Source organism: Pelophylax lessonae, assembly GCF_965119305.1.
Source record: "Pelophylax lessonae genome assembly, chromosome: 5".
Classification (NCBI taxonomy): Eukaryota; Metazoa; Chordata; class Amphibia; order Anura; family Ranidae; genus Pelophylax; species Pelophylax lessonae.
Genome location: NC_138772.1, coordinates 333,223,610 through 333,248,053, shown reverse-complemented (window position 1 = coordinate 333,248,053; position 24,444 = coordinate 333,223,610). Strand labels below are relative to the sequence as shown.

Below are 24,444 nucleotides of genomic sequence, written 5' to 3'. Positions count from 1 at the left end.
CACCTTTCTTTGCAAAGTGAACAGTCTATTTGCTTTAAGTAAGTCAACCGCAGTGACTTAGACAGCAAAGTTTGCAATATGACTTTTACTAAGTGCAATGGACTATAAATTTTGCAAAACAAAAATTCAATAGGTTATATATTTTTTTTTTCAACATTTGTTATATATGGTATAATTTCTATAGACAAAGGTGTGGGTGAGGATGTTAAACAACTCCCAAGAGGAGTTTATAATGCCTGTAAGAATTACAGTCTGTAGAATAGATGCTTTCCAGTCTGTTGGTCATCATAAGCCTGATACACACTATGAGATTTTTTTTTTCATCAACCTAGCCAGTTGAACTAAAAAAAAACCTGTCAGCTTCAGTTGGAGCCGCTGTACCAACAATCCAACATTAGTACAGCGATCTCCCCCGCTGAGCTGTTGTGTTCTGACAGGGGGATGCCCTCCCACGCCAGAACACTCCAATCAGTGCTCTCTGCCATTGGCTGAGAGCGCTGATTGGGAGCTGGTTGGCTGCTGGTTTACCAGCATGCATGTCCGACAGAAACTGGCCTGTACATCCGACTTCTGTCGGATCGACTGGCATACACACGGTTCGAATGTCGGATGGTTTTTATTGAACTGGCCGAAGTCACCCGACATTCGGCCCATGTGTGAACACTCCATTGCTATGCTTCTTTTGTAGGTCCTGTTTGCATACATAAAGTCTAACTACTAATATGTTCCTCTTCTGTGTGCAGGCAGACACCATATGACACAAATATCGGTATAATATAGATGCAATCCATTTCATAAGAACTGCATCTAATAGCAGCATAATGTAATCATAGCTTCTTAACACCAGTAGAAAAGATAATGGTACAAGCATTGTGAATAATAAATCCTTCACGAATGCTTAAAAGGATGATTCTTAATGGTATCTGCTTCTTGACTTCAAATTGCCTTTTAAGGACAGCGGTTAAGAGATAGTTGTGTACTCTCTGTGTCTTATCCATATTAGAGGATTTTTATCAATTCTTTTTTCCCGCAGAATGTACTTCTTAGAGGTACCAGTCAGGCTGCACAGTAACCTCACTCTGATTAAGTGTTCGCTCTCGTATCTTCATTTCTAGGCATTCCAGTGTCGGAGGATAAGATTTCAATTCAAACTTGTTGGCATAAATACTATTGGCATTATTTAACCACGGCAAGTCCCCTGTTCCATAGATGCAGATATCCCGAACATAATGGCCTGAAAGATAAGGAATAAGAGCTTTAAAACATGTTTTCATTTCCTGATGTATCACAGTAACATATCTTAATTGTTTGAAAGATGTTTGACATTTAGAATAGAGTTAAGTTTTAGCAAGTTATTTGCCATTCGTTTCTTCAAAGTTTGCTCCAGCTAGGTTTAGAGCCGGTTCACACTGAGGCGCGACCCGACTTGCGGGGGCGACCTGTGAAGTCGCGGTGCGCAGCTCGTGTGATGATTTGGGGAGCCATGTCATCTGCTGGTGTTGATCAACTGTGTTTTATCAAGTCCAAAGTCAGTGCAGCCCTCTACCAGGAAATTCTAGAGCACTTCATGCTTCCCTCTGCTGACCAGCTTTATGGAGATGCTGAATTCATTTTCCAGCAGGACTTGGCACCTGCCCACACTGCCAAATGTACCAATACCTGGTTTATTGATCATAGTATCACTGTGCTTGATTGACAAGCAAACTAGCCTGACCTAAACCCCTTAGAAAATGTGTGGGGTGTTTTGTAAGAGGAAGATGAGAGACACCAGACCCAACAATGCAGACGAGCTAAAGGCTGCTATCAAAGCAACCTGGGCTTCCATAACACCTCACCAGTGCCACAGGCTGATCACCTCCATGCCACGCCACACTGATGCAGTAATTCATGCAAAAGGATCCCCAACCAAGTGCATACTATACTGTACATGGACATACTTTTCAGTAAGCCAACATTTCTGTATTCAAAATAATTTTTTTATTGGTCTTATGTAATATTCTAATTTTATGATATACTGAATTTTAGGTTTTCACTAGCTGTAAGCCATAATCTTCAAAATTAAAATAAATAAATGCTTGAAAAAAACATATAGATAATGAATCTATGTAAAATATATGAGTTTTCATTTTTCAATTGAATTACTGAGATTATGAGATGCACCTGTATATAGAGAAATGCAAATCTTCAACCAAGATAACAAACTATGAAAGTCAAAGAAAAGGGAAACAGGTGCGTTGCGTTAAACTCTACAGGGTGGGGGCTTGGCCTGATGGCGGACCGAGAAGCACACTAGTTCCTGAGCCCCGCGCTTCATCTTCACATCCTGCACCAATTGACCTCAGGTTGGTACCATCTGACTCCCTGGGACTCAGGGCTCACACTACTTACCTGCTATGGTGAAAACCGGCCGTCACAAATCGGCTAAGTCGGCCGGCGCGATGTACCGGTTCCTCAGCCAAAATGACGCCTGTGACCCTCCTTCCTCTTTGGCCGTAACGGCCTCCCTGCTCCCGCCAGGCTCGCAGGAGGACTTCTTCTGCTCCACGGCTCCTGGTCTTCCTGACGCCCTGCGGTCTCCTGCTAGTGAGGAGGAGGTTTTACTGTCTCCGGAGGGACAAGGTGAGCCTGCACTTCCCCCTGCTGAACCCACGCTGGGCCAAATTATGTCTGCTATACGGGATGTCCAAAATCTGCGTGATCGCACAGGGGCTACTGAAGAACATATTAGCACTATGGAAGACGCCATAACTCTGCTTACTGTTACTGTGCGGGAAACTTTCAACAAACTCATGGCGCATCGCACCAAAATAGATGATCTCGAAACAAGATCCCGCCGCAATAATTTTTACGCTTTGTGGGGTTCCCTGAGCGCTCTGAGGGGAATGTCGCTGAACACTTTCTGATCTCCTGGTTATGAAAAACATTGGGCCATGATGTTGTTCCTCCTGCTTTTGAACAGGGGCACCACACCCCCCCTCGCCCTCCTTCTGTGGGTTCCCCTCCACACTCCATGGTTGCTCGCATCCTCAACTTCCAGGATAAAGTGGCTATATTGCGAGCTGCATGCCTGCAGGGTGAATTGCACTACAATGGTCAAGTTATTCGCATCTTCCCTGACTTTTCAGCTGATGTTCAAAAGCAAAGGGCTTCCTTCACCTCTGTTAAGGCTAGACTTCGGGATCAAGAAGTTCAATATTCCATGTTATACCCAGCTAAGCTCAAGGTCATCAACGCTAATAAATCCCACTTTTTCACCTGTCCTGCTGATGCCTCCACCTGGCTGAATGACACCTTTGGAAGCACACAACGTTCCAGACAGCGTTGATCATCATAGCCCTCACTGTTGCTACCCTGCCTTGTGCACCTGCACATTCCCTTTCCAACCATCATGATTCTTCCACAGAACTGGGCCCCGGCCTGTCCTGCTTGTCTTGTCCGTCCTTCATGCCTGATCTGGGCACGGTCTACCCGGGTCGTTAGTTTTGACCCCTGTCCCTGTTGGGACATTTATCCCTACTGTCCTCCATTCTGACAACTTTTGGGAGTCCTTGTGTATGTTCACACTACACTCAACTCTCCTGCACCATGGATGATCTTCTTCTCCTGAAGAGGTTCACATGAGATGCCTGACTTTTCATCTTTCTTCGCCCCCTACCCTCTGTTGATGTTCGCATCTTAGGGTTTGTTGACTGCTGTTTTCTCTGTTTGGGATATAAGTAGGGTTGAGCGGACACCTAGATGTCCGTGTTCGACGGGTTCGGCCGAACTTTAAAAAAAAGTCCGGGTCCGTGTCCCGGACTTTTACCGAACTTTTCCCGGACACCGAACCCCATTGAAGTCAATGGGGACCCGAACTTTAAGGCACTAAAATGGCTCTAAAACACCAATGGAAAGGGCTAGAGTGCTGCAAATGGCAGCAAAACGTAGTTAAGAGCATGGCAAGTGCTCTGCAAACAAATGTGGATAGGGAAATAACTTAAAACAACAAAAAAAAACAGAAAAATAAAACAATGTTCTTCATCTCTGAAGGACGAGGCCCATATGGAGTAGGAGGGAGGTTGAGGTGGTGGTGGATGTGGCGGTGTCATAGGCGTGCGCACAGGGTGTGCCTGGTGTACCTGGGCACACCCTAATCACCTAGGGCACATAGCATTATCGCTCTGTTTGCCAGTGAGGAGATGGGAAAGATCTCCCTCGCACCTGCTCTGCTCTATTTCTCTTTGCCAGCAGGGAGAGTAATGTATCGGGGCCATGTACATGTAGGCAAACACATGCATGTGTATTTCAACTTTGGGGTGCACACCCTAATGCAATAGGCTGCGCACACCTATGGGCGGTGTAGGTGGAAGCGGCGGTGGAGGAGGACCAGGGCCGGATTAAGAGCATCATGGTCTTGGTGCTGAGGATTTTGAAGGGCCTTAAGGGCCGTGCCTTGGCATGCACCCAGAGGAGGAAGGGTGCAGCCATGCATGCCTAATTCAACATGGGATGCTGTCTCTGAAGCCCATAAACACATCCATGCATCGGCAACTGTCCCTCCTTGTCCGGCCTTCGCGCTGTGTGGGGAGGTTCTGAGGGTGCTGCCTGGGGAAGCGAGCATAGAAGCCAGACTTCTGTGTTTACAAGTGACAGAAGAGCGGTCACAGTGAATATGGCCAACCCGGGGCCTATATAAAAGGTAGGGGCCTGCATGGAGCTGCAGCTCCAATAGCCCCTACGTTAATCTGGCCCTGAGGAGGAGGACGAGGTAGCCAACACTGCTTCTTTTCACAAATTTTAAATGAGGGTACACCCCAAAATAGTGAGAAAGAGCAAAAATGGAACAATGGCTGGGTAAGGTCGGTATCCATTGCTATTCTGCACAAGGTACGGAAAAGTCCCGTGGGATCCATGCATGGTTCATTTTAATGAACGTGAGCTTGTCCACATTGTCTCTGGACAGGCGGCTGCGCTTGTCTGTTATAACACCCCCAGCCGTGCTAAATACCCGTTCAGATAATACACTGGCTGCAGGGCACGCCAGCACCTCCAAGGCGTAAAGGGCAAGCTCAGGCCATGTGCCCAATTTGGAGACCCAGAAGTTGAAGGGGGCAGACCCCTCATTCACTACATGTAGGCGTGTGCACACATACTGCTCCACCATGTTGGTAAAATGCTGCCTCCTGCTAAGACGTTCCATATGAGCTGCTGGTGCTGCTGTTTGTTGTGGCGTGCTGACAAAGCTTTTCCACATTTCGGCCATGCTAACCCTGCCTTCTGAGGTGCTGGCGGTGCCCTGGTTGAGTTGGCGACCTCCTCCTCCTCTGCCTTGTGCTTCCACTGTGGCCCCGCTGTCAGATGGGAATGCCAGCAGCATCGCGTCTACCAGCGTGCGCTTGTACTCGCGCATCTTGCGATCGCGCTCCAGTGAGTGAATTAAGGACGGTACGTTGTCCTTGTAACAGGGATCCAGCAGCGTGGCCACCCAGTAATCAGCACAAGTTAGAATGTGGGCAACTCGGCGGTCGTTGTGGAGACACTGCAGCATGTAATCGCTCATGTGTGCCAGGCTGCCCAGAGGCGACGAAAGGCTGTCCACTGTGGGAGGTGTATCGTCCGTGTCTTCTGTATCCCCCAAGCCACGCACCAGTGATGGCCATGAGCTGGCCTGGGTGCCACCCTGCTGTGAACATGGTTCCATCTCCTCCTCCAGCTCCTCCTCCTCCTCATCCTCCAGAACTGTGCCCCTGCTGGACAATTGTGTCCCTGGCGTTTGTGTGTGCAGGAACCCACCCTCGGAGCCCCTTGCGAATGACTGCCCTGAAAGCCTTTGAAATGTTACCTCTTCATCCTCCTCCTCCTTCTCATCCTGTGCCACATCCTCTTCCATCATCGCCCGAATTGTTTTTTCAAGGAGGCATAGAAGTGGGATAGTTAAGCTGAGAACGGCGTCATTGCCACTGGCCATGTTGGTGGAGTACTCAAAACAGCGCAACAAGGCACAATATATGCAAATGTCAAATATGCAAACTATGCCGCAATTTAATGTTTTTTACACCAAAAGGGTGTGTATTGAATAGCGGAATAGGATAAAAAACTGTGTATCTCACACGTACAAACACAGACTAGGCCCGATTAAATTTTTTCCTACCCTAAAGGGAGGATGAGGAAGAGGAATATGGAACAGGCAGCACCCTCAAATCTTCAGAAGTATGAGATGAACCCCAAAAACTTGGAAAGGTGGATCTCACACGTACCGACACAGACTATTCCGCAATTTAATTGAGCCCCAAAGGTTTTTATTGAATAGCGGAATAGGAAATATGATCAAAAAAAAGTGTATGTTTTTCACACGTACAGAAGCACACTAGGCCCCAATTACTATTGTTTGTACACCTAAAAGGATGGATGAGGAAGAGGAGGAGGAGGAGTATAGAACAGGCAGCACCCTCAAAGCTTCAGAAGTATGAGATGAACCCCAAAAACTTGGAAAGGTGGATCTCACACGTACCGACACAGACTATTCCGCAATTTAATTGAGCCCCAAAGGTTTTTATTGAATAGCGGAATAGGAAATATGATCAAAAAAAAGTGTATGTTTTTCACACGTACAGAAGCACACTAGGCCCCAATTACTATTGTTTGTACACCTAAAAGGATGGATGAGGAAGAGGAGGAGGAGGAGTATAGAACAGGCAGCACCCTCAAAGCTTCAGAAGTATGAGATGAACCCCAAAAACTTGGAAAGGTGGATCTCACACGTACCGACACAGACTATTCCGCAATTTAATTGAGCCCCAAAGGTTTTTATTGAATAACGGAATAGGAAATATGATCAAAAAAAAGTGTATGTTTTTCACACGTACAGAAGCACACTAGGCCCCAATTACTATTGTTTGTACACCTAAAAGGATGGATGAGGAGGAGGAGGAGGAGTATAGAACAGGCAGCACCCTCAAAGCTTCAGAAGTATGAGATTGTGTTCACTGTACCCCACAAAGATTGTGTTCACTGTACCCCACAAAGATTGTGTTCACTGTACCCCACAAAGGTTTTGTTCACTGCACCCCACAAAGATTGTGTTCACTGTACCCCACAAAGGTTTTGTTCACTGCACCCCACAAAGATTGTGTTCACTGTACCCCACAAAGATTGTGTTCACTGCACCCCAAAAGGATTGTCTTCTCTGCACCCCACAAAGATTGTGTTCACTGTACCCCACAAAGGTTTTGTTCACTGCACCCCACAAAGATTGTGTTCACTGTACCCCACAAAGGTTTTGTTCACTGCACCCCACAAAGATTGTGTTCACTGTACCCCACAAAGATTGTGTTCACTGCACTCCAAAAGGATTGTCTTCACTGCACCCCACAAAGATTGTGTTCACTGTACCCCACAAAGGTTTTGTTCACTGCACCCCACAAAGATTGTGTTCACTGTACCCCCCAAAGATTTTGTTCACTGCACCCCACAAGGATTGTCTTCACTGCACCCCACAAGGATTGTCTTCACTGCACCCCACAAAGATTGTGTTCACTGTACCCCACAAAGATTTTGTTCACTGTACCCCACAAAGATTTTGTTCACTGCACTCCAAAAGGATTGTCTTCACTGCACCCCACAAAGGTTTTGTTCACTGCACCCCACAAAGATTGTGTTCACTGTACCCCCCAAAGATTCTGTTCACTGCACCCCACAAAGATTGTGTTCACTGCACTCCAAAAGGATTGTCTTCACTGCACCCCACAAAGATTGTGTTCACTGTACCCCACAAAGGTTTTGTTCACTGCACCCCACAAAGATTGTGTTCACTGTACCCCCCAAAGGTTTTGTTCACTGCACCCCACAAAGATTGTGTTCACTGTACCCCCCAAAGATTTTGTTCACTGCACCCCACAAGGATTGTCTTCACTGCACCCCACAAGGATTTTCTTCACTGCACCCCACAAAGATTGTGTTCACTGTACCCCACAAAGATTTTGTTCACTGCACCCCACAAAGATTGTGTTCACTGTACCCCACAAAGATTTTGTTCACTGCACTCCAAAAGGATTGTCTTCACTGCACCCCACAAAGATTGTGTTCACTGTACCCCACAAAGGTTTTGTTCACTGCACCCCACAAAGATTGTGTTCACTGTACCCCACAAAGGTTTTGTTCACTGCACCCCACAAAGATTGTGTTCACTGTACCCCACAAAGATTGTGTTCACTGTACCCCACAAAGGTTTTGTTCACTGCACCCCACAAAGATTGTGTTCACTGTACCCCACAAAGGTTGTGTTCACTGCACCCCACAAAGGTTTTGTTCACTGCACCCCACAAAGATTGTGTTCACTGTACCCCACAAAGGTTTTGTTCACTGCACCCCACAAAGATTGTGTTCACTGTACCCCACAAAGATTGTGTTCACTGCACCCCAAAAGGATTGTCTTCTCTGCACCCCACAAAGATTGTGTTCACTGTACCCCACAAAGGTTTTGTTCACTGCACCCCACAAAGATTGTGTTCACTGTACCCCACAAAGGTTTTGTTCACTGCACCCCACAAAGATTGTGTTCACTGTACCCCACAAAGATTGTGTTCACTGCACTCCAAAAGGATTGTCTTCACTGCACCCCACAAAGATTGTGTTCACTGTACCCCACAAAGGTTTTGTTCACTGCACCCCACAAAGATTGTGTTCACTGTACCCCACAAAGGTTTTGTTCACTGCACCCCACAAAGATTGTGTTCACTGAACCCCCCAAAGATTTTGTTCACTGCACCCCACAAGGATTGTCTTCACTGCACCCCACAAGGATTGTCTTCACTGCACCCCACAAAGATTTTGTTCACTGCACCCCACAAAGATTGTGTTCACTGTACCCCACAAAGATTTTGTTCACTGCACTCCAAAAGGATTGTCTTCACTGCACCCCACAAAGATTGTGTTCACTGTACCCCACAAAGGTTTTGTTCACTGCACCCCACAAAGATTGTGTTCACTGTACCCCACAAAGGTTTTGTTCACTGCACCCCACAAAGATTGTGTTCACTGTACCCCACAAAGATTGTGTTCACTGTACCCCACAAAGGTTTTGTTCACTGCACCCCACAAAGATTGTGTTCACTGTACCCCACAAAGGTTGTGTTCACTGCACCCCACAAAGGTTTTGTTCACTGCACCCCACAAAGATTGTGTTCACTGTACCCCACAAAGGTTTTGTTCACTGCACCCCACAAAGATTGTGTTCACTGTACCCCACAAAGATTGTGTTCACTGCACCCCAAAAGGATTGTCTTCTCTGCACCCCACAAAGATTGTGTTCACTGTACCCCACAAAGGTTTTGTTCACTGCACCCCTCAAAGATTGTGTTCACTGTACCCCACAAAGGTTTTGTTCACTGCACCCCACAAAGATTGTGTTCACTGTACCCCACAAAGATTGTGTTCACTGCACTCCAAAAGGATTGTCTTCACTGCACCCCACAAAGATTGTGTTCTCTGTACCCCACAAAGGTTTTGTTCACTGCACCCCACAAAGATTGTGTTCACTGTACCCCCCAAAGATTTTGTTCACTGCACCCCACAAGGATTGTCTTCACTGCACCCCACAAGGATTGTCTTCACTGCACCCCACAAAGATTGTGTTCACTGTACCCCACAAAGATTTTGTTCACTGTACCCCACAAAGATTTTGTTCACTGCACTCCAAAAGGATTGTCTTCACTGCACCCCACAAAGATTGTGTTCACTGTACCCCACAAAGGTTTTGTTCACTGCACCCCACAAAGATTGTGTTCACTGTACCCCCCAAAGATTTTGTTCACTGCACCCCACAAGGATTGTCTTCACTGCACCCCACAAGGATTGTCTTCACTGCACCCCACAAAGATTGTGTTCACTGCACCCCACAAAGGTTTTGTTCACTGCACCCCACAAAGATTGTGTTCACTGCACCCCACAAAGATTGTGTTCACTGTACCCCACAAAGGTTTTGTTCACTGCACCCCACAAAGATTGTGTTCACTGTACCCCACAAAGATTGTGTTCACTGCACTCCAAAAGGATTGTCTTCACTGCACCCCACAAAGATTGTGTTCACTGTACCCCACAAAGGTTTTGTTCACTGCACCCCACAAAGATTGTGTTCACTGTACCCCACAAAGGTTTTGTTCACTGCACCCCACAAAGATTGTGTTCACTGTACCCCCCAAAGATTTTGTTCACTGCACCCCACAAGGATTGTCTTCACTGCACCCCACAAGGATTGTCTTCACTGCACCCCACAAAGATTGTGTTCACTGTACCCCACAAAGATTTTGTTCACTGCACCCCACAAAGATTGTGTTCACTGTACCCCACAAAGATTTTGTTCACTGCACTCCAAAAGGATTGTCTTCACTGCACCCCACAAAGATTGTGTTCACTGTACCCCACAAAGGTTTTGTTCACTGCACCCCACAAAGATTGTGTTCACTGTACCCCACAAAGGTTTTGTTCACTGCACCCCACAAAGATTGTGTTCACTGTACCCCACAAAGATTGTGTTCACTGTACCCCACAAAGGTTTTGTTCACTGCACCCCACAAAGATTGTGTTCACTGTACCCCACAAAGGTTGTGTTCACTGCACCCCACAAAGGTTTTGTTCACTGCACCCCACAAAGATTGTGTTCACTGTACCCCACAAAGGTTTTGTTCACTGCACCCCACAAAGATTGTGTTCACTGTACCCCACAAAGATTGTGTTCACTGCACTCCAAAAGGATTGTCTTCACTGCACCCCACAAAGATTGTGTTCACTGTACCCCACAAAGGTTTTGTTCACTGCACCCCACAAAGATTGTGTTCACTGTACCCCACAAAGGTTTTGTTCACTGCACCCCACAAAGATTGTGTTCACTGTACCCCCCAAAGATTTTGTTCACTGCACCCCACAAGGATTGTCTTCACTGCACCCCACAAGGATTGTCTTCACTGCACCCCACAAAGATTGTGTTCACTGCACCCCACAAAGATTGTGTTCACTGCACCCCACAAAGGTTTTGTTCACTGCACCCCACAAAGATTGTGTTCACTGTACCCCCCCAAAGATTTTGTTCACTGCACCCCACAAGGATTGTCTTCTCTGCACCCCACAAAGATTGTGTTCACTGTACCCCCCAAAGATTTTGTTCACTGCACCCCACAAGGATTGTCTTCACTGCACCCCACAAGGATTGTCTTCACTGCACCCCACAAAGATTGTGTTCACTGTACCCCCACAAAGGTTTTGTTCACTGCACCCCACAAAGATTGTGTTCACTGTACCCCCCAAAGATTTTGTTCACTGCACTCCAAAAGGATTGTGTTCACTGCACCCCAAAAAGATTGTGTTCACTGCAGCCCACACACAGAAAAATGGATGTGGATCACTGACACCTGCCTATCTCCTATCCCACACCACACAGCAATATCGATTGTAGTTTGTAGAACACACTTTCCCTAAAATTCAGCAGACTCTGTCCCTAACAGGATTGAGAAGAGATCGTAGATCAGGAGAACTAAGTGCAGACCCCACCCCACACAGCAATATCGATTGTAGTTTGTAGAACACACTGACCCTATAATTCAGCAGACTCTATCCCTAAAATGCCTACAACTCGCCCTGCCTAAACACTCCGACCTGTCCCTCAATTCTATCCGGACACAAATGGTTTTTTCCTGCCTATCTTTCCCTAATCAGCAGCCAGCACGTTGATGTGTGCTCTGTCCCTGATCTAAGCAGCATAATGACGCCGCTGCGGCTGCCTCGAACTTATAAAGACTTGGTCACATGCTTCAGACGGCCAATCACAGCTACTGAGACATTTGCAGGCATGGCTGGGATGGCTTAAGGCACACCAGTTAAACGATTGTTGATTGGCTGTTGAAAGCCCGCCATGAAAAGAGCGCCAAAGCATGCAAAACCAGGAAATAAAACGACCGAACACGGATTTTTACCCGAATATACAGTAAAGTGTCCGTGTTCGGGTAACAAAAATCCAATTATTCGGTACGAACACGAATAATACAGTCCGTGTTCGCTCAACACTAGATATAAGCTCTCTATAATTGGGATGGAAGAGCGGGGGGGGGTTGGGATTTTTGTTTTTCATTACTATATCTTTAATGTTTTCTATTGTTTGCTGGTGCTCCTGCTGTGTCTCCTCCATTATGGTCACTTTGCTATGCCTCCTGTGGAATGTCTGGCGCCCCTTGGGTGTCAGACATTCATTTCTATGATGCGTTTAGTGTTAACATGGCTGCTTGATTAAAAGTTTTTTCATGGAATGTTAGAGGGTTGAATTCTCCCCACAAGCGGTCCCTGGTCTTCTCCTTCCTTAAGCAGTATAGGCCTCACATCATTTGTCTTCAGGAGACCCACCTGGTGGCACCTAAACATTTGGCTTTAAAGAGAGCTTGGATAGCTTGTTCCTTCCATACCTTTCATATCCCATACTCCAGATGGGACTCCATTTTACTAGCCAAATCACTCCCAGTGGAGGTTATTCAGGTAAAAACAGACCCTGAGGGCAGGTTTGCCCTCTTTTCAGATTGGATGCACAGTTTTAAATTTAGTCTGTTTGTACATTCTCCCACCCTTCTCGGCTGAGATTCTTACTAAGGTCACCTCATACGTCCTTGACCTACCTACTGGCCCAGTCCTGTATATTGATGACTATAATGCTGTCATTGTTCCTCATATGGACCGCTTGCGGGGGGGAGGGGCGGATTTTTTAGTCTCTCTTAGATTGGGTTCAGGTATGTAGTCTCACTGATGTGTGGAGGTGGAGGCATCCAGATGCCAATCAGTTTACATGCCATTCTGATTATTTTCATGTCATGTCCCGTATTGACATGGTTTTTGCTAACCCCTCTACCCTCCCACTCATCACTGATACCACTTTCCTCCCTCGGGGGGGTTTCGGATCACGCCCCACTGATGGTGGAACTGTCTATGCTTACTGGTTGGTTGACCCAAGAGTCCTCTGTGCGTGTGCTAAAGGCATCGTATTGGGTATTGGGCTACCAACCTACACACTACGAACTTCCTTACAGTGTGGGAGGCGTTTAAACCTTCCACCCAAGACATTTTTATGTCCATTACAGGCACACTTAGGAAAAATAATAAGATCTGTACTGAGAAGCTTGAAACTGCCATGCTAAAAGGGGAGGCTGCTTATTCTGCCCACCCTACCCCTCATACTCATGGTCTCTGGTTACATGCATGTAGAACTTACCAACTTCGCCTTCTAAACCTTATGCAGAAACGTATGTTATATACCTCTCAAAAATAGTTTGAACATGGCAATAAGGCCGGGTGCCTACTGGCCTACCTGGCAAGGCCAGAGTTCTCTCCTATCTCTGTCCCGAGAATTTGTCTTTCTCCGACTGAGGTGTTGGACACTTCCCATACTATCCTGGATGCCTTTGTCTCCTTTTTTATACATCTACTGCTCAATCTGATGACAATTTAATATCTGCATATCTGATTGGTATTGTAGCTGGCCAGCTAGAACCTGTCCTAGGTTGCTAATATGACCTACATGCATATACAGCTAGACCTGTTAATAATCTCAATACAGTGCATATGTTTATATGTGAGAGACAAAAGCAGAGTTATTTACTGTGATTTCATGTTTGGATGTCACATAACAGTTGTACGTTGTGTTCACAGAAGCAAAAGGAAATGTGCCTGTAAAGATTCATTTGTATGCATGTAAGGTAAGCTCAGACACAGCAGAGTTGAAACCAGAAAGCACAGAGTTAAACTTTATTACCCATAAGGAGTTTGTGGCCAATCACAGCCAATCTCACACTCAGCAACAGTCTTGGCCAATTACAGCCAGCCTTACACTCGTTTTTTTTCTCTGAAGCCTCATGCTTCAGCCAGCCTTCTCATTTTCCACTACAGAGCAAGAGAACTGAATAGACACACAGATCCACAGAGCAGTTTTATGGAAGCAAGTGGCCAAAAATAGGTAATTAACAGTTATACATGTTCCTGTTGTTAGTAATGTGATTAGAGCTGTATACTGAACTAGTTATGTGTTCACTTGTAGTTCCACCAAACAAACAAACAAACAAGCAAACTATCAAACTTCAAAAGTTATATCGAATTCAAACTATCCAACAAACCCAAACAACTCTAATAACTCAAAACCAAACCCAAGCAAACAAACTCAAACAGCAATAGAGAGAGAAATATATCCACCATTTGTTCTACTGTATTCAGCACATGTTGTACATGGACTGTCTGCTGCAAAAGTGTCACTGTTATCTATGAAGAAAAGTTGAAGTTAATAAAGAAGATATCTTAAGCGTTTGGTGTGCTCTTTAAACCTACTGCTTTCCATAGAACGGTATTGGAGGAATTTATAGAGTAACAGACAGTCTGCGATTCCTAGAGAGAGAAAGAGACGCATGGTGGGAGGCCAAAGTCCAGAGCTAGAGTGCCTGCACCGCTACCCACGGAGAGACCACGTACTGCAGCCAGCTGGTTTCCCGCCACTAGGCCCAAAGCCTGCAGCACAAAGCATCGCAAGTCAGAGCAGATCATCGCAAGTCAGAGCAGAGCATCACAAGTCAGCGCAGAGCATCGCAAGTCAGCGCAAAGCATCGCAAGTCTGCATGGAGCATCAGATCAAGAAAAGACAAGTCTCCTTTAAGACTGATATTTGTTCCAGCAATCTACAGATCGCAGTATCCTGCTCTTCAGAATAAGGTCAGAACTTTCCTTTATTACTTATCATTGCAATAGGCTTGACAAGAAAGAGACATATTCGTGTTCAGGAATAAAAGGACTGTAAGTAAAAAACAAGGGGCAGTTGTAGTACACGGACTCTAAAGTATTTAAAGTGAATGTCATTTTTTACTGCCTGCACCTATTGCTATTGCACTTAAAGTGAACGTCATTTTTATTGCCTGCACCTATTGCTATTGCATTTAAAGTGAAAGTCATTTTTATTGCCTGTACCTATTGCTATTGCATTTAAAGTGAAAGTCTTCTTAATATTCTTATTGAGTGTTATAGCATTTAGAGTAAAAATGTCTAAGTCTAGTATTGCTATGCCACTGTTAGAGGATACAAGAATAGATAAGTTAGAAAGTGAAGAGCAAGGGAACCTGTCTGAGGTAAAAGAGTCAGATGCAGTATTAGTCTTGCCCCAAACTGATATATCCCAACCAGGTGAACTAAGACGTTCAGAACGTATCAGAAAACCGACCGCAAAGATGCTGGAAAATTTGGAGCAAGAAGCAGCATTAAAAGGAAAAAAGTTCACCAGAATGTATGATAAGTGGAAATTATACATTTAAAGATGTTCGTAGAAGGCTAAAGCAAGAAAGTATAAAAGGAAACTTGAGTGATATTGTAGAGACGATAGAAGAATCTGGATCAGAGCTCATGGCAGCATATGTCAATCTGCGGTCATCCACGACACCTTCCCAGGATATTGTAAGGAACATGGACACGTGTACTGCAGTCACTAAAGATTTAGTAAAGCTCATGAGAGAACTATCATCTGAAGCTAACTATGATGAAGCTAAGGCAAGAAAGAGAATGAACGAGCTCTTTATGAGAGACTATGCTAGGTCCTTAGGGGGAACCACAATCTCAAGTGGGACTTCCTTCACTAGCAGAAGTGTTAGTAACATATCAGAGTCCTCAAGTACCTTAATAGCCAAAAGAAAGGAACTGGTCGAACAACTTGCTGTCAAGAAAGCAGAAATTGAGATGGAATCTGCCATTGAGGCACAGCGCCTACGAAAAGCTGAAATGGAAGCTAAAATGTAAAGTCTGGAAAGGCTGAAAGAAGTCAAGATTATAGAAGCCAGACTGAGAGTACACGAAGAGGACCTGAATAGTAATCATAAGTCCAAATCTGTACTAAGTGAAGATGCAGACTCCTACTTCCTTTCATACGCCCAGGAGAATGAAAGGAAATCACCAGTAATTAGTGAAGAAAAAAGTCAGTGCCCTTCTATGCCTGCTCAGAAAGACAAAAAGAGAGACTTACCTAATTCAGAACAAGGTGAGAAAATAAAACTAGATGATCCTATTCCTAGATGTCACTGCAATGATCAGGAAAATGTTGCAACTATTGTCCCAGCAAGACGACAGAGAACAGTCCCAGCAAGACTGCCCGTTCCAGAACCTGCTGTATTTTCAGGAGACATACTGAAGTTCATAGAGTGGAAGGCGAGTTTTGAAATGATCATTGAGCACTATTGCTCCAGGCCAGTTGACAAGTTATTCTACCTTCAGAAATATGTTGGTGGAGAAGCAAAGAAAGCTCTTGAAGGTAACTTCTATAGAACAGACGAAGAAGCCTACAAGCAAACTTGGGAAAAGTTAAATGCAAGATATGGTCATCCTTTCTTAGTACAAACAGCCTTTAGGGAGAAATTGAATAACTGGCCTAAGATAGGTCCTAAAGAACATTTCAAACTCCATGATTATGGTGACTTCCTGCAAGCATGCAGCAATGCCATCCCACATGTACGAGGACTAGAAGTACTGAACGACTCTCTGGAAAACCATAGGATGCTAGCTAAACTACCTGAAGAAGTGGCTTCTAGGTGGAATCACTATGTGACTGAACAGTTAGATCTAAATAAGGACTTCCCAAGTTTTGAAAAGTTCTCTGAGTTTGTCAATAAGGAAGCACGAATAGCATGTAACCCAGTAACAGCATCTTATGCCTTAAAATCCTTAGAAGAAAGGCCTGCGAGAGATATAAGACGTTCAAGAGCAGCTAGCTTTGCAACCAACACAGCAGTTAAAGGTCTAGATACCTACGAGAGCAAGTTCAAAGTCACTACTGGGATCAGTAGAGAGACAGAACTGACAAATCCTCAGACTACCTTTAAAGAGGAAGTAAAGTAAAAAAAAAAAACGAGAAAAAAAAGCCCTGTAAAGAGAAAGGCATAATGAGCTAGTATGCATCGCATACTAGCTCATTATGTAGTACTTACCTTAAAACAAAGCCCCCGCCATGCCGCCACCTCAGCGACAGGACGGCGACATGTCCTGCCGTCCCGCTTCCGGGTTCGCGTCCTCCGGCCATCTGATTGGCCGGAGGTGCGATTACATCACTCCCGCGCATGCGCGCGGGAGCCGCCGTTCACGGCACTGAGCTCTGAAGGAACGGCACGGGTGGCCATTCCCTCAGAGCGCCTGCGCCGATGACGTCATCGGCAGTTTGCGCTGTAAATATCTCCTAAACGGTGCAAGTTTGGGAGATATTTATAGCACCTATAGGTAAGCCTTAATATAGGCTAACCTATAGGTAAAAGTTATACAAGAGGGTTTACAACCTCTTTAAGTGTATGTTCTGTGGAGAGAACCACTCCATACACAAGTGCCAACAATTGAAAGAGAAGTCCTCAAATGAAAAGAAAAAATTTGTACTTGATAATCAACTGTTTTGGATGCCTAAGAAAAGGACATATTACTAAGGAGTGTAAGAAAAGGGCCACATGTAGTGTTTGCAAAGGACGCCATCCTACACCACTACATGAAGAACGTCCAAAGAAGGATGAATCCTCCATACCTAAAGATGCTGAGGAAGAAAAGAAAGTATCAATATTCTCTTGCAGAGTAAGGGAAGGAGAAAGCAACGGCACATCAATGGTCGTACCAGTGTGCATTTCAAATCCTAAAAGGAGGAATAAGAAGGTATATGCCTATGCACTATTGGATGCCCAAAGCAATGTTACCTTCATTGATCAAGAAATCTGCAAGAAATTACAAGTGGCTACAGAACCAGTGAAGCTCAAACTCACCACAATGAAGGGGAGAGATACATTAGTGAATAGTCAAAGAGTCAAAGAATTGAGAGTTAGAGGACTTCATTCAAACCTCACATTAAATCTACCTCCAGCCCATACGAAAGACGATATACCTCTAGATCGAGATCGCATACCTACCTGTGAAACAGCCAATAAATGGGAACACCTATCTGTCATATCACATGAAATGTCCCCGCTGAAGGAGTTTGGTGTTGGACTGTTGATAGGCTACGATTGTCCCGAAGCTTTGGTACCACGAGAGGTAATCACAGGAGGAAAGGGTGAACCCTACGCTGTTCGAACTGATCTAGGATGGGGTGTTGTTGGAGGAAAACAGCAGATTGCAAACTCAAGACAGGTGACAGGATTGTGTCATCGAATATCCGTCCAAGAGTTACCAACTGTAAGTTCAGCAAAAGTAATCAAGATCCTTGAGTCTGACTTTGCAGACATAAGTTCTGAAGAAAAGAGTGTATCTCAAGAAGACATAAAGTTCGTACACACTCTAGAAGAAAGTATTCAGCAGAATCAACAAGGTTATCTTGAAATGCCCTTACCCTTTAGAGAACGACCTTGTCTGCCAAATAACAGAAATCTTGCCCTAGCAAGATTGAAATGCCTGAAGAAAAAGATGGGAAGAGATCCCAAATTCAAGCAAGATTATTTAAAATTCATGGAAGGCATCCTTGAAGAAGGACATGCAGAGAAGGTGAATAACCAACCTAAAGAAGGAGAAGTGTGGTACATCCCACATCAAGGTGTTTACCACCCAAAGAAACCAGATAAGATTAGAGTAGTATTTGATTGCTCAGCAAAGTATGATGGTGTTGCATTGAACGATCATCTACTAAAATACTAAAAAGACCAGGCCTTACAAACACTCTGCCTGGAGTACTCTGTAGATTCAGAAAGTATCCCGTAGCTGTCATGTGTGACGTTGAAAAGATGTTCCACCAGTTTCATGTGTTTAATGAAGATAGAGACTTCCTGAGGTTTCTATGGTGGGAGGACGGAGATACAGATACAGAGCCAGCAGAATACAGAATGAAAGTACACTTGTTTGGAGCAGCATCGTCTCCAGGTTGCGCCAATTATGGTATGAAGTACCTGGCCAACAAAAATGAAGAGGATTGCCCATCAGCATCAAATTTTCTTAAGAAAAACTTCTATGTAGATGATGGTCTTATAAGTCTAGAGTCCACAGAATCTGCAATCAAACTAGAAAAAGAAAGCCAAGAGTTATGCGCATGAGGAAATCTGCGCCTTCATAAATTCATCTCAAACAACAGAGAGGTACTGGAATCCATCAGTGACTCTGAACGTGCATCAACAATGAAGGATGTAGATCTCAATTATGATCATCTTCCAGTTCAAAATGTACTTGGATTGGGATGGAATGTAGAGAATGATGAGTTCTTCTTTGAAGTATCCTTTGAAGAGAAAGTTGCAACTAGACGTACCATTCTTTCTGCAGTGGCTTCTATATATGATCCATTGGGATTCTTGGCCCCAGTGATCCTCAAAGCAAAAGAAATACTACAAGAATTATGCAGAAGGAAGTTAGGATGGGATGAACCCATACCTGAAGATTTGAGGCCAAGGTGGGAGGCTTGGATAAGAGACTTGCAGAATTTAAGAGAAGTTCGGATACCCAGATGTTTTGTACCTCATGATTTCGGAGAGTACAAGAAAACAGAACTTCATCACTTTTCAGACGCCAGTAGTTATGGTTATGGTCAGTGCTCCTACATCAGAGTGATAGGAGAAGGAAAAATACACTGTGCCCTGGTTATGGGAAAGACCAGAGTCGCACCTACCAGTATTCAGACAATACCAAGACTTGAACTGACAGCAGCTGTTGTTTCAGCATCAGTAAGCAAGTTTCTGAGAGAAGAATTAAAATATATATATATATATATATATATATATAAAAATAGATGAAGAATACTTTTGGACAGACTCACGAGTTGTCCTAGGATACATAAATAACGAAGCTCGAAGATTCCATGTCTTTGTCGCCAACAGAGTTCAGAAAATTCGGGAAATAACAAATCCGGAACATTGGCATCACATTGATACAAAGCATAACCCAGCAGATCATGCTTCAAGAGGCCTGAATGTAACAGAATTGAGAAATTCAAATTGGTTCACTGGTCCAGAGTTCCTTTGGGAAAAGGAGATCATACCCAGTGAAGGTTACACCGAATTGTCCATGGGTGATCCAGAAGTAAAAGTTGTACAAACATTGAGCACTGCTGCCAAGTGTCAAGATGACATACTTGGAAGTTGAGAACCTGATGGAAAATTCCCCAAATTCATGTTCAAATCCTACTATAGAGAACATAGAATTATAGGTAATTTTGGTAGGAGTGTAGCTGGCCAGCTAGAACCTGTCCTAGGTTGCTAATATGACCTACATGCATATACAGCTAGACCTGTTAATAATCTCAATACAGTGCATATGTTTATATGTGAGAGACAAAAGCAGAGTTATTTACTGTGATTTCATGTTTGGATGTCACATAACAGTTGTATGTTGTGTTCACAGAAGCAAAAGGAAATGTGCCTGTAAAGATTCATTTGTATGCATGTAAGGTAAGCTCAGACACAGCAGAGTTGAAACCAGAAAGCACAGAGTTAAACTTTATTACCCATAAGGAGTTTGTGGCCAATCACAGCCAATCTCACACTCAGCAACAGTCTTGGCCAATTACAGCCAGTCTTACACTCATTTTTTTTCTGCCAGACAGACAGTCTGGTTAGACTGAAGTCAGAGAAATCCAATTCTTCTAATGCCACAGCGCATAAGGCACTTTGTAGTGCTGCGCCTGCCACAGGTATCTCCCTTCCCTCCCTGACTGGACAGTGTAGTGAGGATCTGGATGCACCCCTCACGAGGGAAGAGATTGAACAGGCCATAGGACAAATTCCACAGCATTAGACCCCTGGTTTGGATGGGTTCCCCACTGAGTGGTATCATACCTTTCGTCACGACCTGAGTCCCCACCTCCTGCGCACCTTAGAGATGGCCCTGGAGGCGGGTTCTCTCCAACCCTCTATGCAAGAGGCTCTGATTGTCCTTATCCTTAGGCTACGTAAGGACCCTCTAGAGTGTGACTCATATAGACCCATATCATTGATTAATGTGGATGTGAAGATACTTTCTAAAGTACTTGCTAATCACCTGAACAAAATAATTCCCTCCCTGGTTCAGGACAACCAGGGTGGGTTCATACCTGGCCGTTCCACCCGCATGAATATCCCATGCCCACTCCTCTACACGGGTAATTGTCTCCTTAGACACCTGTAAGGCATTTGACAGTGTGGAATGGCCTTACTTGTTCCGAGTACTGCAGATGTATGGTTTTGGACCCCGACTGATTGCCTGGATCCAGCTTCTGTACACTGACCCAGTACCTAAGGTTAAGGTGAATGTCTCAATCTCTCCGAAGTTATCTGTCTCCGGGGGTACAAGACAGGGATGCCCCCTGTCCCCTCTCCTTTTTGCATTGGCCATTGAAACCCTGGCCATTAGTATCTGCTCTGCCTCGGATATTCATGGCCTGGTTGTTGGTACTATAGAGGAGAGGATATCCCTATATGCTGATGATACCCTTGTCTATTTGGCCAATCTCTCTGGCTCCCTGTGTGCCCTCCTGAGGGAGATGGAGGACTTTGGTAGATTTTCGGGCTTTCGGATCAATTGGTCCAAATCAAATCTTTTCCCCTTAGACCCAGGAGCTGAACAGGTAATTTACTTGGGTTCTCAACTTCAGGTTACTCATTCATTTCGCTAACTGGGCGTGATAGTACAGTCCCCTCTACATTCCTATGGGACTAATAATCTATGCCCTCTCATTCAAAGACTCCAGCAGCGCACAGCTCAGTGGATGGATCTTCCACTGAACCTTGTGGGCAGGGTAATATGATAAAGATGATTTTTCTCCCAAAGCTTTTGTATGTGCTAGCTAATCTATGTGCTAGCTAGCTTTCTGTGGCATAAACAATCCCCAAGAATAACACTGGAAACTTTGAAACTACCCACTCATCTGGCTGGCCTTGCTTTCCTAGTTTCTACCTCTACTACTTGGCTTCCCAACTAGTGGTGGTCCATGATTGGCTACACCCTTCTTCTCATAACGCTTGCACTACGACTGAGGCTGCTATTGCCACGTCTCTCGAATCACTACACAACATCATATACCGCAGGCAACTCCCATGGGGCCCGGGCACAGTAATGCTACAGACTACTTTATGCCTATTCCAGATAGTGGTACTACGTTTCTCCTAGGAAGCTTGGACTTCCTCTCCCAATAACCCACTCTGGAACAATCCAATGCTTGCTGAATTATTGCACATCCCGCATTGCCACTTTTGGATAACTAGAGGTATTAAATATCTCAATCATTTGTATACTGCACAAGGTCTCAAGTCCTTTCATCAACTTCGAGAGGAGTTTGAACTCCCCTCGTCATCCTATTTTTTTTATTTCCAGATCAGGCATGCCCTGAGAGTCCAGTTTGGCTCCCTTACGACTCCTCTACATATGGCTGCTCTGGAAAAATTACTTAGTGACCCCAGTAATGCTAAGCTGATTTCTCAATATTACTCCTTCTTAGTGACTGACTCTAACTTCAGATTTGCGAGGGCGCAGGCCTGCTGGACGGCCCTAGGTGTGCATCTCACTGAGGATGACTGGACTGAGTTCTCCGAAATTTACCAAAGGTCCGCCCTGGCCTCCAATGACCGACTTATTCAGATTAAAGTATTCCATCACAGCCACTTCACCCCTAGTCGACTGCATAAGCTGGGTTTACCCCCCACTCCTGAATGTTATAGGGGTTGTGGGAGCGACAGCTGATTTCCTTCATTGTTTTTGGTCCTGTCCACTGGTCTCTGTGTTTTGGTCTGAGCTTGACTCCTTTTTATCTACTGTCCTCGGAGTTCCTAATATTTTACATCCAAAAAACTGTTTACTGGGCATATTTGGGGACTTGATAGTCTCCAAGCATACGAAACAGTTACTACGCAGCTCTGAAGAAGGGGGCTTGACCCCCGAAACGCGTTAGCGGTCCTGATTGAAGGACATGTTCCAGTTCACATATGGTGGATGCTTGTAACACGATTTTATCATCTTTATGTCTGCGAGTGTGCATTTGGCATTTTATTAAAATTTTGCAAACAGTGACCACGGGTAATACACCAGGTGTTTGCGCCTCCTTCTCTTTTTTTTTCCATGTACCCATGTTGGAGTTCCCTGCCTGAGGAGAGCAGCACACCAGTCTTCCCCTTCAGGGTGAGCGCTAGGCTGAATTTTGTACTTCTACGCTAGAAAGACTATCCTCCTGAGCTGGAAGGGGACCACAGGGCCTGCTGCCGCCACTTGGCTCCAGCTGGTCAACGGTTGCCTTCCTCTGTACAAACTTACTTTTGAATTGAGAAACCGTCCTCACTTATTTGGCAAAATTTGGGGCAGCTGGATATCCAGCCCACTTACTTTGACTCCTCCAAATCTATGGGAGCCATAGTCTTTGTTATCCTGATTACTGCCATTACCTTCCGTTATGTGATGATAGCTTTTCTTTTGTCATACTATGTACTGCTGTTCTCTATATGCTGATGTCTGAATGTATACATATATGTATTACATCTTCTATGTATACTATGGGAGGGTGGCCCAGGAGCATTAGCACTTGTTGAACTTGTTCTGGTCACGTTGTCACTATTTTATTCTACAGGGTGACTATTAATTAAGTGAGTTGCTGCTCCCACTCATACAAGCAGTCATAAAACTTGCCACATGAATTAAAATAAATAAATACAGTGGTACGCTACTCCAAATGGTGAACAATATCATATACAATAATTACGGACGTAAAATATCCAAACATAAGTTAAGTGTACAAACATAAAATTATTTATATGAAAAATTGTGAAAAACAAAAAATCCATAAATGTAATAGAAATAAGTTCAATGGGTGAGGTAAAGTCATTGATAATTGTAGGTGAAAAAAAAAATCAATAATAATTTGTAGACGTGGACAATTTATATTCTTCAAATGATGATTGTAATTGTGCAAAGTAATAATAAAATTCAGTGAGGAAGTGCTATAATTCTTTCACCAATATATAAATAAACACCCCTGTGTGAAGTGGCCGTTCACCTCCAGCACACAGATAGTGTGCAGCATATGAGTAATAAGATATTCCTCCTGCGACTCTTTGGAAATCTTCTGGGTTCTTATAAGGGACTCCAGCATGTTATCAAGCATATTAATCCATGACCATAAAGAATAAAACATTGCCTCATAGTGTAGTAGGTTAATGCAGTTTTATTATACATGAAATTGATCCAATAGATGCACTCACATTTGGTAGATAAAAAGTATGCAGATCGCAGTATCTTTCCCCCCCGGCCACACGGCTTCCTGATCCTCGGATCAAAACCTGATCAGCTGGGAATTACGTCACAGGCTCCTCCTACGTGTTGCGTCACTGGTCACGTGACTTCACCAGGGCTCACGTGACCAGTGACGCAACAAGTAGGAGGAGCCAGTGAAAGGATTATGGCACTTCCTAACTGAATTTTTTTATTACTTTGCACAATTATAATCATCATTTGAAGAATTTAAATTGTACATGTCTACCAGTATTATTGATTTTATTT

At 44.5% G+C, this 24,444-nt stretch overlaps 1 protein-coding gene across 1 annotated transcript in view; it reads right to left on the bottom strand.

The window, feature by feature from the left end:
- Positions 1-601: 601 nt before the first annotated feature.
- LOC309557101 (N-acetyllactosaminide beta-1,6-N-acetylglucosaminyl-transferase-like) overlaps positions 602-24,444 on the bottom strand; it is a 145,400-nt gene continuing 121,557 nt past the window's right edge. The window contains exon 3 of the mRNA XM_082259722.1: positions 602-1,234. Within this exon, the coding sequence (XP_082115848.1) occupies positions 1,044-1,234 (191 nt within the window). The 3' untranslated portion in view covers positions 602-1,043. The remainder of the gene's footprint in view (positions 1,235-24,444) is intronic.